General features: G+C 39.1%; 1 protein-coding gene across 1 annotated transcript in view; it reads left to right on the plus strand.

Moving 5' to 3' along the window:
- DNAJC6 (DnaJ heat shock protein family (Hsp40) member C6) overlaps nucleotides 1-16,399 on the plus strand; it is a 94,505-nt gene that overhangs the window by 44,499 nt on the left and 33,607 nt on the right. Inside the window, exons 2-5 of the mRNA XM_060084356.1 lie at nucleotides 3,490-3,640; nucleotides 4,626-4,675; nucleotides 4,786-4,934; nucleotides 14,066-14,188. Of these exons, the coding sequence (XP_059940339.1) occupies nucleotides 3,490-3,640; nucleotides 4,626-4,675; nucleotides 4,786-4,934; nucleotides 14,066-14,188 (473 nt within the window). The remainder of the gene's footprint in view (nucleotides 1-3,489; nucleotides 3,641-4,625; nucleotides 4,676-4,785; nucleotides 4,935-14,065; nucleotides 14,189-16,399) is intronic.

Genomic DNA, 16,399 nt, shown 5'->3' on the forward strand with positions numbered 1-16,399 from the left:
GGAGGGAGATGCAAGAGGGAAGAGATATGGGAACATATGTATATGTATAACTGATTCACTTTGCTATAAAGCAGAAACTAACACACCATTGTAAAGCAATTATACTCCCATAAAGATGTAAAAAAAAATACTTCACCTTACTAATAATTGGGGGAAACCACAAATAAGACCAAGAGGAGATATTGTCTCATTCACCAGATTGGTAAAAATGTTAAAGTCTGACAATACCAAGTGTTAAGGAGAATGTAGAGTGACGGAGCTCATATGTACTACTAGTGGGAGTTTAAGCTGATACAGCTACTTTGGAAAATGATGTGTTAATATCTAGAAATTTGAAGATGTGTGTATCCCATCTCCAAGCAGATTTCCACTCCTAGGCGTAACCTAGCGAGATCTCTCACATGTAATCAAGCCAATGTGTTCTTGTTTGTTATAGGAAATAATCTTAGTATCCATCTATGGGGTAATGGATGCATACTTTAAGTAAGCTAAAGGTACATGTGGTATCAGCATAGAAGAATTTTAAATAATGATGCGTGGAAAAAATAAAGTTGCAAACAGAAAGCCATTTATATATAGTTTGAAAGTGTGAAAAACAATATTAATGTATTGCCTATGGATACCTACATGTGAAATAAAAGTTTAAAGAAATTATTTGGAATGATAAATATTAAATTTAAAAATATTATATAAATATTAAATTCAAGATAGTATTAGGAGAAGAAAGAGAGATATGGTTGTAAAGGTTGCATAGGGCCCAGATCCCAACTCTGCCCTTGACTTACCAGCTGTATACCCTTAGACAAGTTACTTAACCTCTGTGCCTCAGTTTTTTGATGTATAAAATGGAAAAATAATATTATCTACCTCATAGGTATGCTGTGAGGGTGAAATGAGTGAGCATAGGTAAAATGTTTAGAATAATATCTAGCAAATAGTAAGTGCTATACAAGCGTTAGCAATTCAGTTTCTAATTACATGAGTATTTTTTATTATTCTGTTTATTTTTTTAAATGTTAAACATTGCAGTTTTTTAAAATGTATAAATGTTTCAGTATTCTAAAAGATAAAGACTATATGTAACATAACTACAGTATAATTAGTACACCTAAAATTAACAATAAATCCTTAACATCAAATACCCAGTTAATTGTTCAAATTCCAATTGCCCATAAATGTCATTAACTTCTTATACTTTCTTTAGATTAAGTTCCATGCATTATACTTTATTGATTTATCTTTTAAGACATTTTAATCTACAAATTCCTCCTCCAACTTTTCTTTTTCTGCAATTAATTTTTTAGCTTTATTGAGGTATAATTGGTATATAAAAATCACACACATTTAATGTATACATCTTGATGAGTTTAGACATATGCATATACTCATCATACTATCACCACAACGTCCAAAACGTTTTTTGTGTGGCTTGTTTTTTTTTTTTTTTTTTTCTGGTTTTGTTTTGTAAGAACACTTAACATGAGATCCATCTTCATTAGTTTGTTTTTAAATTTTCTCTCCAGACTTTCCACAAGCACATTTAACCATTGTCCACATGCATGCATGTACCTGTCACTTAAAATAACTGATCCGGTTGGAACATAGATACGCACCCCCCTTGTCCTGAGGAAAGCACGGAAGGAAGCTTATTCAGCAACAGAGTCAAAGTTACAGAGGTTTGCTCTTGTAAGCTAAATAAGTTCCTGTGTTCTACTGTACCTGAGATCCAGGGATCTATCCTCCTAACATATTTTGAAGTATAGAACAAATACTGCAGTTTTCTAAAAAGAAGAGATGTCATTCTTGCCCTTTGTCATCAAAGAGTTGATAAGTGAACAAAGATTAAAAAATATCATCAACATAGGAATTTCAGGGTGTGGCATAATAATAGTAGAGCTGCAATCTATTAACCCCTAAATGTAGTAGGTACTGTGCTTAAGATACACTCATTTTATGTTTCCCTATGAAGTAGGCACTATTTTTAAACCCTGTTTCACAGTCAGGACTCTTTCTTCCTGCCAGAACCCAGGTAAGAGTGACTCACGCTCTTGACTGCTAGTCTGTACAGCCTACCTGGCTGTTGTTTACATTAGCTTCCTCTACACAGATTCCTACTTCCTTCCTGTATCAATCTTTATAAGCTAAGTTATGTTATGGTAATGAACAGTCCTAAAATGGGAATGGGGTAGCTTCTAATAATAAAGGGTTATTTCTCATTCATGGTACATATTCATCAAGGGTCAGCTGAGAGCTCTGCCACAAGCTCTTTACTCTGGGAGCCAGGAGTCCTGGATAGAGTAGCCACAATCTCAGACCTTGCGGGTTGCTATGGAGAGAGAGAGAGAGAGAGAGAGAGAGAGAAAATATATGGGAATGAGAACTATGGATAATCTCACGCTAACAGTTAAATGCTCCAGACTGAGAGAGACACACAACATTTCCACTCACATATTATAAACGAGAGTGCTGGTTTTCAAACAGGTCTAATTTTGCCAACATCTAGGGACATTCTGGCTGTCATAGCCGGAGAAGGGGGGGGATGCTACCTAGTCACCAGAGGTCACGGATGCTGCTAAACGCCCTACAATGCACAGGACAATCCACCCCCTCCCCCCCACCAGCCACCACAACACACATATAGCAAAGAAGTATTCGGCCCCGAGGTCAATAGTTCCAAGGTTGAGAGACTCTGGACTAGAGCCAGTCACAAAGAGCCAGAAAGTACAATTTTATGAAACTGTCAGGGAGGAGAACCTGACACTTGACAAATAACACCAGGGACCACTATGCGTACTCAAGCTTAAAAGCTGTTATAAGGGCCCTTCAGAAAATACTTTCCCAGGATGGAAGTGAAGTATTACTTTTCGAAATAGCCATAGAAGGAGTCTTCTAACACAGTTAACTCCATCGAAGGCCAGAGGAGGCCCCTGGACTCACTTCTCAGCTGACCGCTGCTCTTCCTCAGCACTGCCTGAAAGAAGTATAATGCAGGCCACATATACAATTTAAATTTTTCTAGTCTCCACGTTAAAAAAGTAAAAAAGAATAGGTGAAATTAATTTAATAGCATAATCTATTTAATTCAGTATATCCAAAATATTATCATTTTAAATGTAATCATTGTAAAAAAAAGTGTATGAGATATTTTACATTTTTTGCACTTTGACACTTTGATACTCACAGCACCGTCTCAAGTTAGACTAGCCACATTTCCAGTGCTCAGTTGGCATGTGTGGTTACAGTATTGGATGTGTAGCTCTGGAGGTTTCTGTTCTGGAACTTGGTGAGGGGCTTTCCTTGGTCTCCTCTGAGGACCAGCAGCACTGCTGTCTGTAACCCAGAGTCAGTAAGTTCTGGAAGCATGACATAACTTGCAGGAATATCTGTCCCAGACTCCCAAAGACGGTCTGCCTATGTTTCAGGAACAAAGAGGGATTGGTTTCCTGTGTAGTCTGTGCTATTACCTCTTTTTCTGATTTTCACTGGCAGGTGCCTCGTCTCCAGACATGGAGCCCAGCTATGGGGGAGGTCTCTTTGACATGGTGAAAGGAGGTGCAGGGAGGCTGTTTAGTAACCTAAAGGACAACTTGAAAGACACCCTCAAAGACACGTCTTCCAGAGTTATACAATCTGTTACCAGGTATGTGCATCCTTCCCCATTAAGTTTATGGACTCCGTGCCCCGAAAGGATCTGCTTACCTGCCAACTGCTTGTTTGGCTCAAGCACTGTCAATTTTGTGATGCAACTGCATGGGATCTGATTGACTAGGAATGCCATTGAAGCCACAAAGTTGAGTCCTTCAGAAGCTACAGGCATAGGCTGGGAGGACTCGGCCTCTTGGTACGTTAGAGGATAGTGATTGACATCCCTGGCTTTTGAATCCAGCATCCTGAATTCTAATGCAGTATCTGCCCTTGTTAACCTAAGGCAAATTTTTTTTTTCTAAGGCAAATTAATTAACCTCTCTGAGCTTTACTTTGATACCCTGGTAAGATTTATGTCTTCAGGTGGTTTGAGAATTAAATGAGATAATAATGCACATGCAATCCAAATAAGCAATACTTATGGATTGTAATCAAAACAGAATTTTGTTTTCGTATCTTAATAGCCCTTTAAAATTTATTTACTGGGAGAAGTTTCTACCCTTCTACTGTGTGAAACTTTTACAAGCAGGCCATATGAATTCTTTTTTTATTCTTAGGAATTAGAAAGTTCTAGGGTCACTTTAAGTTAAAATATGTGGTTTTAAATCAGAAATTCAAACGTGAAGTCCAACATATTAATCAACATTTTAATTTTTTTCAACAGTAATTGTATCCTTTACCTTCAATCCCCAGCTAGCACCTGGTAGGCAAAAAAAAAAGGGTCCTTTGTTCTTTCTCCATCACTTCCTCCCCTACCCCCTAGCTGCATGCCCTGTTTGGAGTGGTAGGTGTGTGCTCCTGAGGGTGTGGGCTGTCTTCTATCAAAAGTGCTTACTTGTTAGGGGGAAGGCCTGAAGGGAAGTCAGAATATAGCTACTGGATGGAAATGTCCCAGGTCATGATGTGCAAGTGATTGAGAGAGAGAAATCTTGGGACATTTGGATCATTTTAATGAGTGCCCTTTTCTGTCTTGCTTTTAGCTACACGAAGGGAGATTTAGACTTCACTTATGTTACCTCCAGAATTATTGGTAAGTTTCTCGTGTGTATTAACTGCCCAATAGCTCAGCTTTCAGTGGCTGCCTATCGTGACAGCGGACCTGTTTAACCTATTTTTTTTTCTGTGTGACCCTTCCTCCAGTGATGTCCTTTCCTCTGGACAGTGTTGACATAGGATTCAGAAATCAGGTTGATGACATTCGAAGCTTTTTGGATTCCAGACATCTTGACCACTACACGGTGTACAATCTGTCGCCCAAGTCTTATCGAACTGCCAAGTTTCATAGCAGGGTAAGGAATTTTAGCCCTGATCACAAGGTTGAAGACATAAGAGGGTATTTTCCCCCTTAAGAGCTATCCTCAAAGCCTTTGCCTTTAGGCACATGGAGCTGAAAAACTATATACTATGGACACTTCTCTATCCACAAAATTTTTATTAGGCTGTTATGAGATATTCTGAAGCTTTTCTTTGGGTGAGGATATTTGTAGGAAAGTTTCTCTGTCAATAAGATACCATCTAATTGAGGGCTTCAAATCAGCTGTGGCTGGTTGCTCAGTTGTTAGGGCACGTTGCTATGCGGCTCAGTGGAGATTGACTGCTACGTAGGGCAGTTGGAGACTCTTATGCTGGAGCACTAATGATGCCTTTCACCCTTCCTTATTGCTGCTTTGGCATCACGATGAGGCAGTGTGGCTAAACCAGTAGAGACACACCAGTATATAGCTTTCTGACATTTGGTAAAGGTATGTGTTTCATAAGTGAGGTATAGCACATAAACAGTCCACACTGTAGGTTTGATGATACTATTGCTAATATTTATAGCAGTGAGAGCAGCAGCAACATTTTTAGAGCATTTACAGTGTGCCAGGAACTTTACATGCAATATCTCATTAATTCTCTCAACGGTCCTCTGAAGTAGATGGAGAAACTGAGGCACAGAGAGGTAAGGTAACTTGCCCAAGACCACAGGCATGTGTCTTAGCCATTACTTTGGGCTGACAGTGTTACCTGGAAACCTGGATTATCCTCTTAAGGAGCTTTTAGAACTAGGCAGAGAAATAGTTCTAGTTTCAGTCTAGTTAAGGAACTATGAGAGCTGGCTTTGGTTTGAATCTGATGTTAAGCTTGATATTTCTGGCCACTGAATTCTTGATTTACTCACTAAAATCAGGCTTTCTCTCTCTCAGGAACATTTTCAAAAATCTTGACTTAGCCTTTAGATATGATTGGTTCTTCAGCTACATCTGGATTTATTAATAAATAGAAAGGGGTTTTACACATTGGACCCTTTAAAAGTGAAACTTCATTTCAACTATGCAAAATGATAGCTGGTTGTGTGTACTGTGTATTAGGGATCTCAGATTTGATGCCAGAACACATTTTGCTCCAAATTTTAGTTGCCATTAATAATCTCTGGGCGTCAGTTTCCTGATCAGTAAAAACTAGAAGAGAGTCTGTATGCTCTCTTAGACCACTTCCTGCCCTAATGTTCAGTAAGATAAGGGAGAATTTTGTGAAGGATTCTCTTTTCCCAGAGTGTTTCCAAAATAGGCAAGAGGTAACCCAGTGGTTCTCAAGCTTTAGTGTACATCAGAATGTCCTAGAGGGCTTGTTAAACACCTGGGCCTAGCATTTCTGGTTCAGCAGAAGGGTGTGGTGAGAATCTGCATTGCTAACAACTTCCTGGGTGCTACTTCTACTGTTGCCCTGTGAGCCACTCTCTGAGAAGCACTGATAAAACCATTCTAAAGTGCTTTCGTCCAAATTTCCATTCTATAACGGAGATTTCAAATGCAGCTCTTTAATATTCCCTGTAGTTAACTGCCCTTCCACCTCTTATTCCATCTATCACATAATTCAGAGCAAGTGAATTAGCATCCAACAAAAATGTGGGTAGCTTTTTTTTTTTTCTGGCGGCCTCTCCCATTGCGGAGCACAGGCTCCGGACGCGCAGGCTCAGCGGCCATGGCTTATGGGCCCAACTGCTCCGCAGCATGTGGGATCTTCCCAGACCGGGGCACGAACCCGTGTCCCATGCATCGGCAGGCGGACTCTCAACCACTGTGCCACCAGGGAAGCCCTGGATAGCTATTTTATTTCTAATTCAGATGCAAATGTTTTGAATTGATTTTTTCTTGTTTGGAGACTCAGTGCCATCATTTTCTTTCTTTCTTTCTTTCTTCTGATTTGTTTTTTATTGAAGCGTAGTTGATTTACAGTGCTGTGCTGATCTCTGCTCTACAGCAAAGTGACTCAGTGATACACATAGTGCCATCATTTTTATAACTGAAGGACCATGGAACATCCTGTATAATATTTCATAGAAATTTTATTTAATCTTGAAATATTTGTGATAATCTGAAAAATTTTCCCTCTGGAAGTAAATAAAGATGTAATATCATTATAGAAGCATTCATGCATATTAAGGTATCTCTTATATGTATATATGATTTATAAAAGCAAGCTCTTTTATAAAGATATTTAAAGAAAGGCATCAATTAGTGTAACTACATATTTTGTGACCAGACTTAACAGTCTTACCAAAGAAACCAGGAATTGCATATGGAACATCTGCCCCAGACTACTCTCATTTGCCCTAGAAGAGCAGGGAACACATTTATTTTATTTGCTACTTGGAACGGTGCCTGGCATGGCTAAGAAATGTCTCTCAGAAGATTGAATGTGCCAAGAATTGTTGAACACATAGATATCAAATAAAAATTTGATTCTTGGGACTTCCTTGGTGGCGCAGTGGTTAAGAATCCACCTGCCAGTGGGGACACGGGTTCGATCGCTGGTCTGGGAAGATCCCACATGCCCTGGAACAACTAAGCCCGTGCATCGCAACTACTGAGGCTGCACTCTGTAGCCCGCAAGCCACAACTACTGATCACACGCACCACAGCTACTGAAGCCCACGTGCCCTAGAGCCCACGTGCCGCAACTGCTGAAGCCCACGTGCTGCATCTACTGAAGCCTGCACGCCTAGAGCCTATGCTCTGCAACAAGAGAAGCCACCGCAATGAGAAACCTGCGCACCGCAACAAAGAGTAGACCCTGCTCGCCACAGCTAGAGAAAGCCAGTGCACAGCAACAAAGACCCAACGCAGCCAAAAATAAAATAATTAATTAACTAAAAAACGCTTGATTCTTATTCTCAAGGCACTTAAGCCTAGTTGGAGAGAGAAGTCAGAACGTTCTAAAGACAATAATATTTACAGTACCTACTGAGGGAGTTCAGTAAAGGGAGACAGCAGTGAGAGCTGGACCTTGACGCATGAGTCTTGTCTAGGTGAAAGCGGTGGGGTTATTACTTCTCCATGCAAACCGTAGTCTTTGTCTTACCAGGCTCCGCATGATCTGGCTTCTGTGCCTCTCTAGCTCATCTTTCACTTTTCTCTGCTGCCTGAGAACCATGCTCCCACCAGGGGAGACGCACCGTCTCTTTGCATGAGCTGCTCCCACTCCCTGAAAGGCCACGCAGGCCACACCCCCACCCCTTCTTTGTTCGCCAAATTTTGCTAAGGCTAGGATTTCCACATACCACAAGGCTTTTCCAATTCTTTCCCCTAAAATGCAGGATTGCACTGCACCTTTAGCCCTTTATAGATAGTCCCAGAACTCTGCGGACTGGAAGAGGACCCTCTGACCTAGCTCCCTCAACCCACAGTTGCATCTTAGAAGGACAGTCCCACAGCCTTAGTATTTTTCATCTTAGCTCTGTTTTTGATGTGGCTACATCTCTTTTCAAGTTCCTAGTCCTTTCTCTTCCCAGCACTAACGCCGCAAATTGATTTGCATCCCACTGTTGCATGACTTAGAAAAGTGTTCTTGGTTCTCATCTTCCAGTCCTTGAGGCCCGAAATCATTTTCTTCTCCTTCCAGACCAGTGGAGTGCTAGGACTGCAGTTAAATCTTATTTTAATAAATGTAGATGGCCAAGGCTTCTATAAATACCACTGTTGGAAAAGACTAAACACAAGACTGGTTTTATTTATAGACTCACAGGAGTCCAGCTGTGTCTATATCTCTATGCCTTGAACCCTGAACTCAGTCATTTTACCTTTTTATTATGTGACATATGTTTGAAGATAAAGACGGTGGTGACAGAGATAGGCTATTTCCAGGAAGATTTTACTTTGCTGAGGGGCATCATTCTGTATTTTGATTCACTTTTAGGCTTAGAAACCACATGGGTTGACAGAAATCATATGAAATAATTAAGTAACAATTCCTTAGTATTTGCATATGTAACAGAATGTTAAAATAGGACTCTGTCTTTAGTTTCAATTTTAGCAGAGGATTTGACTCAAAACAAAACATGGCAGATAGCCCTTCATTCAGAGTGCTAGCATACCTATTCAGGACTGCAGAGGAGATATTGAATGTCAGTGTTTTGACTCTTCTTAGCCAGTATCTACCTTGAGGAAATAAACGTCCTGATGTTGACAGTGAAGTCCTGTAGACCAATGAGATGCATCATCTAAGCCAGATGTTCTGAATCTGAGTTTAAAAGACATGGTTCCACTGTATATTTTGATCCATGCATGGGCTTCAGAGAGTTTAACCATCTGTTTTCACTCCTATTTTTTCTTTATTGTGGTAAAATACACATAACATAAACATACCATTTTAAGCATTTGTAAGTGTACAATTTCAGCAGCATTAAATTCACTCACAATATTCTGTAACCATCACCAGTATCTATACCCAAACCTTGTTCATCATCCCCCAAGTAAACACTGTAGCCATTTACTCCGTGTGTATGTGTGTGTGCACTGGTTCCATTTCTGCACAGAAGGTTTTATAGCTCTGCCCTAGAATGTCAGGAACTACTGTCTTACACATTTCTTGGTGTTGCTGTTGGCAATAAATGGAAGAGCAGATGAATGGCCACCAAGTCTAGCCTGCCCTAAAGTTCTTACATTCTGATAATGCTATTCCAATGCCACTTTGAGCCTCCTTCCTCTGTCTAACCAGGAAGGGGTATGCTGAAGGAGCCCAGTTAGTAGCATTGAAAAGATAAACCCAGCTGGTTCTTTTAGAATCTTCTTTTATTTCGACTGTTTCTAAACTGCACAATCTTGTAGAATTTCTTCCTCTTTGCAAAGAACTTAATTTCAGGAAAATATATGATCAACTTGGGTTTCTTAAAGGATTGTTTGAAGGTCACATTTTTTTTTTTCATTTTTCCTTCCAGAATTCATCAAAGAGGTCACCATAGCTCCCAGTTGTTTCTGCTCTGGTTTGCTGGTTGGTGAAGGGAGTTGGCCATAGCAGAGTGACTTTCTAGATTATATTCATCTGTCCTCTGCCACTGTGCATCAGTGTAAGGACAGGAAATAATGGGGCAGAAAAATATCCCTGGCTAGGAGTCAGAGGACCAGGAAGCCCCACATTCTAGTTCTGCAGCCTTCAGTAAATTGAATGTCTTATTAACTTTGGTAAAAAAATAGCCATCACTTGATCCCATAACTGTCTCACAAATGTCAGATGGAATTGTAGTTAATAATCATCAGACAGTATACAAATTTTTATTATTATTTTTTATTGAGGTGAAATTCATATAATATGCACAAATTTTGAATTTTAAAAATTATCCTAGATTCGTATCTCAGCTGTTCCTCTTCTTGGGTAAGTTACTTCACCTCATCTAAAACTCAGTTTTCTCCCGTATAAAATGGAGATAACAATAAGGATTCCTATCTCACAAATAGAAATTTTTTGTTTAGGTTTGCTGTAAGGAATACATTTGATAGCAATGTCTGGCTTAGAGTAAACATTCAGTAAGTGGAAACTATAATTACCATTAATAATAATAAAATGCCAAATAAATTATTGCCTGAAGTACTCCTTCCTCCAAAACTGGTGTCAGATTCTTAAGGCACTGGATATGGCTCTTCAGTCTGATTCTCCATAGCCCCTTCTGCTCTTATGCTCAGCAAATGGGATGCTTCTGTCATCTCCTCTCATGCTCGGGGAGACAGAAAGATGAAAACCAAATGGCATCCAGCCCTGGTGCTGTTCTGGCCTCCTTTCCCACTGGGTGGTATCATGGCAGCCTGTAATCCATATGGCATTTTCTGATGCTCTACAGCTCCGGGAGGGGTTCAGAGAGACTGGAGGCAGCATCGTGAAGTGTCACCTGCCCAAGGATTGTGCTTATCGCATGAAGCTGTGAACCTCACAGAGCTACAAAAATCGCTTGCAGGGATTGAATTCGTTAAAAAAAATTTTTTGATTTTGTTTATGCCTTAAATGTTTTTCCCCTTTATACAGAGCACATGCTTTTAAAAAATTCTAATTGTATGTTTGCTTAATGGAGTATAATTATATATCAAGTAAATATGTAATTATGCAGTACTTTAAATTAATATTATTTACTTGATTGGTTTAATGATTCTGAACAATTAGCCTATTGTGCTAAGAACAATTTAGCCAGCTTTTAGCTGAGACTCATAGATATTGACATTTAGTGTTTGTAGAAGTGACATACAGTTTCTAAAAGGTTTAAAACTACTGCCTGAGAAAACAAATTTCCTACACTTTTACATGGTCGCAATCTAAAAAAACAACAAAATCGGTTCCTTCCTCAAGATATTTTACATGTAGACAAAGACAAATCTTATTATAAGAAGAGATTGCCAAATAGGGTTCATTCCTTCGTTCTTTCACTCATTGATTCACTCAAAAAATACCTACTGAGTGCCTGCCATTGGACTAGCACGCAGACTCTGGACTTGGGTTACAAAAATGAAAAATGGTCTTTCTTCTCATGGAGCTTAGTGTCTAGAGGGGGAGACAGACATAAACAGTTAATTTGAATACAATAAGCTGGCACTTACTGTGTTTACGTTGTGCTCCTTAATTCTTACCACCATTTTTATTTTACACACAAGAGAATTGAGGCTTGGAGAGATTAGCAACTTGTCTAAGGTGAATCAGGTAGTAAGTGGTAAAGCTAAGGTGAAAACCCAACTGTGGCTTCACCATTTTGCTCTACTGGTGAAAGCTATAACAGATGAAAATGGACAAAGATGACTAAGATGACTAAGCACTTCTGCCTGTGGGCGTTAGAGGAACTGTCAGAGACAAGAGAACACTTGAACTTCCGCTTTGGAGTATGAATAGAAATTTACCAAGGGAAGGAAAAACATCACAGGCAGGAAGCAGCTTGTATAAATGTACATTTTGCAATTCCTCTGATGGCAAAATTTTTCTTCCCAATTATTCTGTTTTTAATCAATATATTATTTCCATTCCTTGAGAACTTGTCAATGGGGAATCTATCTGAGGATAAAGAATGGGCCAGAAATACACCCAAATCATGTTGGGTGAAAGGGGCAAGCTGTTATGGAGTTTCAATCGACAGAGGCCCAATACTGGGTCACCCTGGATTGTTTGGTAGCTTTGTTAGGCATTTCATCTACTTTGTTTAATAAACTATACCTGTCATTCTCAAAGGTCTAGGAAAATTAATAACCTGGAAGGTCCCCTGACACTACCCACAATCATTTTGTAGGAAAAAAGTTACAAAGTAACCAAAAAGAATGGGGTTTTTGGCAGCCACAGAGAGAGAGAAACTCCATGTGTTTGCTTTCAGGTGTCAGCTCTAGAGACCACAGATAATTTCCCACTTATATTTTGACTAGTTATTATCTGTTTACTAGAAAAGCATGAACCAAACAGATTATTCCTGCCTCTCTCTCCCTACTCTTAAATGTAAAGAATCTGGGACGTTTGAGTTTTCTTAGACCAATGGTGTTAGTGTTGCAGAGCACTTTCTGATGACACCATCTGTATAAAACCTGTTGTTTTCTCCAGAATTCCCTGTATCAGCCAATGGCACCTGCCATCCTTTTATCCAGCCATTCAGGCTGGAAACCTAGCAGTCATTCTCGATTCCTCCCCCTCCACATACCCCTCCACACTCATGCCCTGCCACCCTGTGATCAATCCCTGAGTCTTGTACAGGCATTCCACTTCCTCTCTATTTTTTGAATCCCTCAAGTCTTTGTGTGTCCCACTGCTACTCATCCAGCCTAAGCCACCATCATTTCTTACTTAGATTCCTAATATAGCCACCTGACTGTACTCTCTGACTTTTGTCTTGTGTCATCTATATCTGTTCTCCATACTGGACCTTGAGAGGTCTTTGGAAAATGCGAGAGTCACTCTCCTTCTTAAATACTTCTCTCAGTTCTTAACAAGGCCTGGTATGATCTGACCCTTCAGTCTATGATTTTGCCATATAGGGTTTCATTCATTTTTTCCAAACAGCTAGCTCTATCTGACCTTAGGGCTTTGCACTGACAGTTACCTGATAAAATAATAATAATAATAATAATGATAGCCAGTATTAATTGATCACTTTGTGTATGTCAGATACTGAGCTAAGCCCTTGAAATACATTCTCATGTTGTAGCCACAACCCTATGAGGCAGGTAGGTAGGTATCATTCATGACATTTTATGGAGGAAGGCTTAGAGAGGTCATGAAGTTTGCCTAAGTTTTTCCTTACTGTTAAATTAATAAATACCTAATCGATTGAGGCTCATGCCTAGAATTTTGAGGCAAATGAAATCTCAACCAGTATACTGTTGTAGCAAAGTGACTTATACTCAGACGACCTGGGTTGCAATGCTGGTACTGACCAGCAGTGTGACATTAGACAAGACAACCTCTGAGAGTCAGTTTTCTTATCTGCAAAATAGAGATCATATTAGTAGCTGTCTTATATGACTGTTGTACAGATGAGAGCCAAGCAGAATTCTAGGAACATAGTGTTAAAATGAACATGTGTGTTAGATGAATGAAAATGTTAGAGGTTGCCCCCATGGAGTTGTGGGTTCCCTCATTAAAAGAGGAAGAAATAAGGCCCTTGAAAGAGCCTATCTTTGGCTTATTCAGCAGCACTTTTTTGTGTTTTCACTTTTATCATCTTGGATAAAATTAGGGATAGTGCAGGATTTATAATGTAATCCTATAATTAAGCATCTAGTAGGCAGGTCAAAACATTTTATACTAAATAGAAATTAAATTCAGTGGAACATTGAACCTTTGAAATCCAAATATTGGAACCTTTAAAAATCCAAATATGTATGTTAAATCATCTAGTTTAATTTAAAATGTTTTGGGTTGGCCAAAAAGTTCGTTCGGGTTTTTCCGTAAGAGCTTACAAAAACTCGAAGGAACTTTCTGGCCAACCCAATATTTCAAAATATGTTTACCAAAACAGAATTTTTAAATTAAAAAAATTGCAGGATTAAGCTCTTCTTTCTGTGTTTGGACCCTGTCCCTAACTCTTTCTGCTGTATTAAAAGAGAATGTAGTGTCACTTCCAGAAGTCGTTTGGTGTGCTACCTGCCCATGGAGAGGAAGTCGCTTGGCGAATTCATTTCCTTCTGCTGTTTTCCTTTAGGTCTCAGAATGCAGTTGGCCCATCAGGCAGGCCCCCAGTCTGCACAACCTCTTTGCTGTGTGTCGGAATATGTACAACTGGCTACTACAGAATCCCAAAAACGTCTGTGTTGTCCATTGCTTGGTGAGTAACCTTTTCTTGTTGCTGTTGTGGCTATCATTCATGCTGGTTTGGTTTGGTCAAATATAAATGACCTTACACAGACTGGTGAACCAGGTAATGCTTAAGTTGAATAAGCATCTCTTAAGAACCCACTTAGGAATTAGGTGATGTGAGGGATATAAAATGAGGGGAAAACTTATTATTCTTGCCCTAAAGCTCGAATACCAGTGGGAGAAGCAGATATGTATACAACCCACATAATACAGGGCCTCTGAAATGTGCTAACTATTATAAAAAAGATAGAAACAAGAGCTGTGTGTGCATAGGCAAAAATGCCATTGAGTTTTGGGTGAATAGAAGTGACATAAGCACACTGAAATATTCTTTTCTTACCTTTATGTTTGAATAAAAATGAAATAAAAAGACATCTATGCCCTTATAAGTAGTCACATAGACTGACTGTATTTTATAGCAATTCCCAGTGGGACTGATGATTTTTCTGACCACTGACTTCCTAGAATCCCTTTCCCCAACCCTTCCTCTGGAGGGCTCTTGCCTATTGTTTAAAACTCAACTTTAGGTAAAATCTTTTTTGACAATATGGACATTCGACCTATATATCTAAACATCTTTGGATTTAAGCATTTAATATACTGCATCATCATAATCTGGTGGCCCGCCTGTTTCCCCACTAGACTGTGAGCATCCTGTGGGCAAGAACTGTGCCTTTTTTACTTTGGAATCCCAGGTATGAAAGACTTTTTTTTTAACACTGTATTTTATTTTTACAAGAGATAAATAAACTGACACCAAGCATTGTAAATGGATGACCACAACAAAAGCAACAATGATTGCAATTACCAAACACGAAACACACTCATACTATGTCATAATATTGACATTCAGTCCAGTAATCCTCCACTGTAACAGCTCCTTTACTTTGCAGTGAAAATCGATTTGTATATTTTTTGCCTCTGAGTCCTTGTGGGATTTTTTTTTTTATTCTATTCAAACAGAAAGTCACAAGGTATGAAAGATTTGAATAAGTGATTGGATATATGAAGAAATGAACACACAAATGAAACCTGAGCATAAATACTAGAACTATTCACTGCTTCTATAAACTTCAAGGTGTATTTTTTCTATAATATTAGTTGATGATTTTCCCCCTCTTTCTTGAGAGCCAGTTGGCTAAAAGAGGGATGAAAGCTGAGATTATTTCTTCTTTCCATCTCACATCCCCAAATTCTTGGTAATAAAAGAAGAACACTTGGTGTTTTGTAGGAGTTTAATGTGAAAGGCCAAAGGGTTTTCCTTTCAGAGACAGAACAGATTGTATAAAGGACAGATTATTTTTAGAGACTAAGCAGGCTTTAGGTACTTTGGTGATTTTTTTCTTCACTCGAGAACTTTCTAAAAGTTCAGCGAGCCTAGGTCTGGCAGCTTTGTAAGAGAAGATGGCTCGAGAGAGACCAGAGGCTCCCAGTTCTAATGATACAATCATAACAAATAAAAACCCAATGAAGAAGAAAAAAGAAGAGACATACAAAGAGTGAAGACCCCATAGCCTGCTCTCTAGGCTTACTGAAAAAGGACATGCATGAGTTGGAAGTCTGCACCAAGTCTTTGGAAGTGGAATTGCAGCTGGAGGTGGGAGCATTTATTTTTATCCTATATATACTGCTGTTTTATTAAAAATAAGCATATATTCATCTTTTAATTAAAAAAACTAAGAAAACTTTAAAAAAGACCTGCATGGCTGATAAAAGGAGGGAACACATATCTAAGAGCCATGAACCTGTTAAAAGAGTGTCAGGAAGACTAAATTCTAAAAAGAATTAAGATTGAGAAAAATGTCTTTTTAAAAAAAACTGCCCTTGGAATAAGGACAACAACAAATGCTGGAGGCACACGGTATAATCTTAAGTCCTTTATTCTGCTCCTTCATCGGGGGAACAGATGTCAAGCTAGAAAGGGAGTAACACTGATAATTAAGACAAAGCTGAGAGGTAGGGAGATAGTAAAAGAGCGTCACAGTACTTAAAAATAATCCACTCTCTAGACTTAAATTATGTGACAGAATACTAAAAGCACTTGGAAAAGCAATTAGGGGTTCCTTATGCAATATGAGGAAACAGGAAGAAGAGTGCCAGTCAAGCAAGGAGAGGAGATTGTTTTCCAAAAGATGGAGGAGGTTGATCCTGGAAAGTTACAGGCTGGTGAGCCTGATGG

This window comes from Mesoplodon densirostris, chromosome 2 (genome assembly GCF_025265405.1).
Source record: "Mesoplodon densirostris isolate mMesDen1 chromosome 2, mMesDen1 primary haplotype, whole genome shotgun sequence".
Lineage (NCBI taxonomy): Eukaryota > Metazoa > Chordata > Mammalia > Artiodactyla > Ziphiidae > Mesoplodon > Mesoplodon densirostris.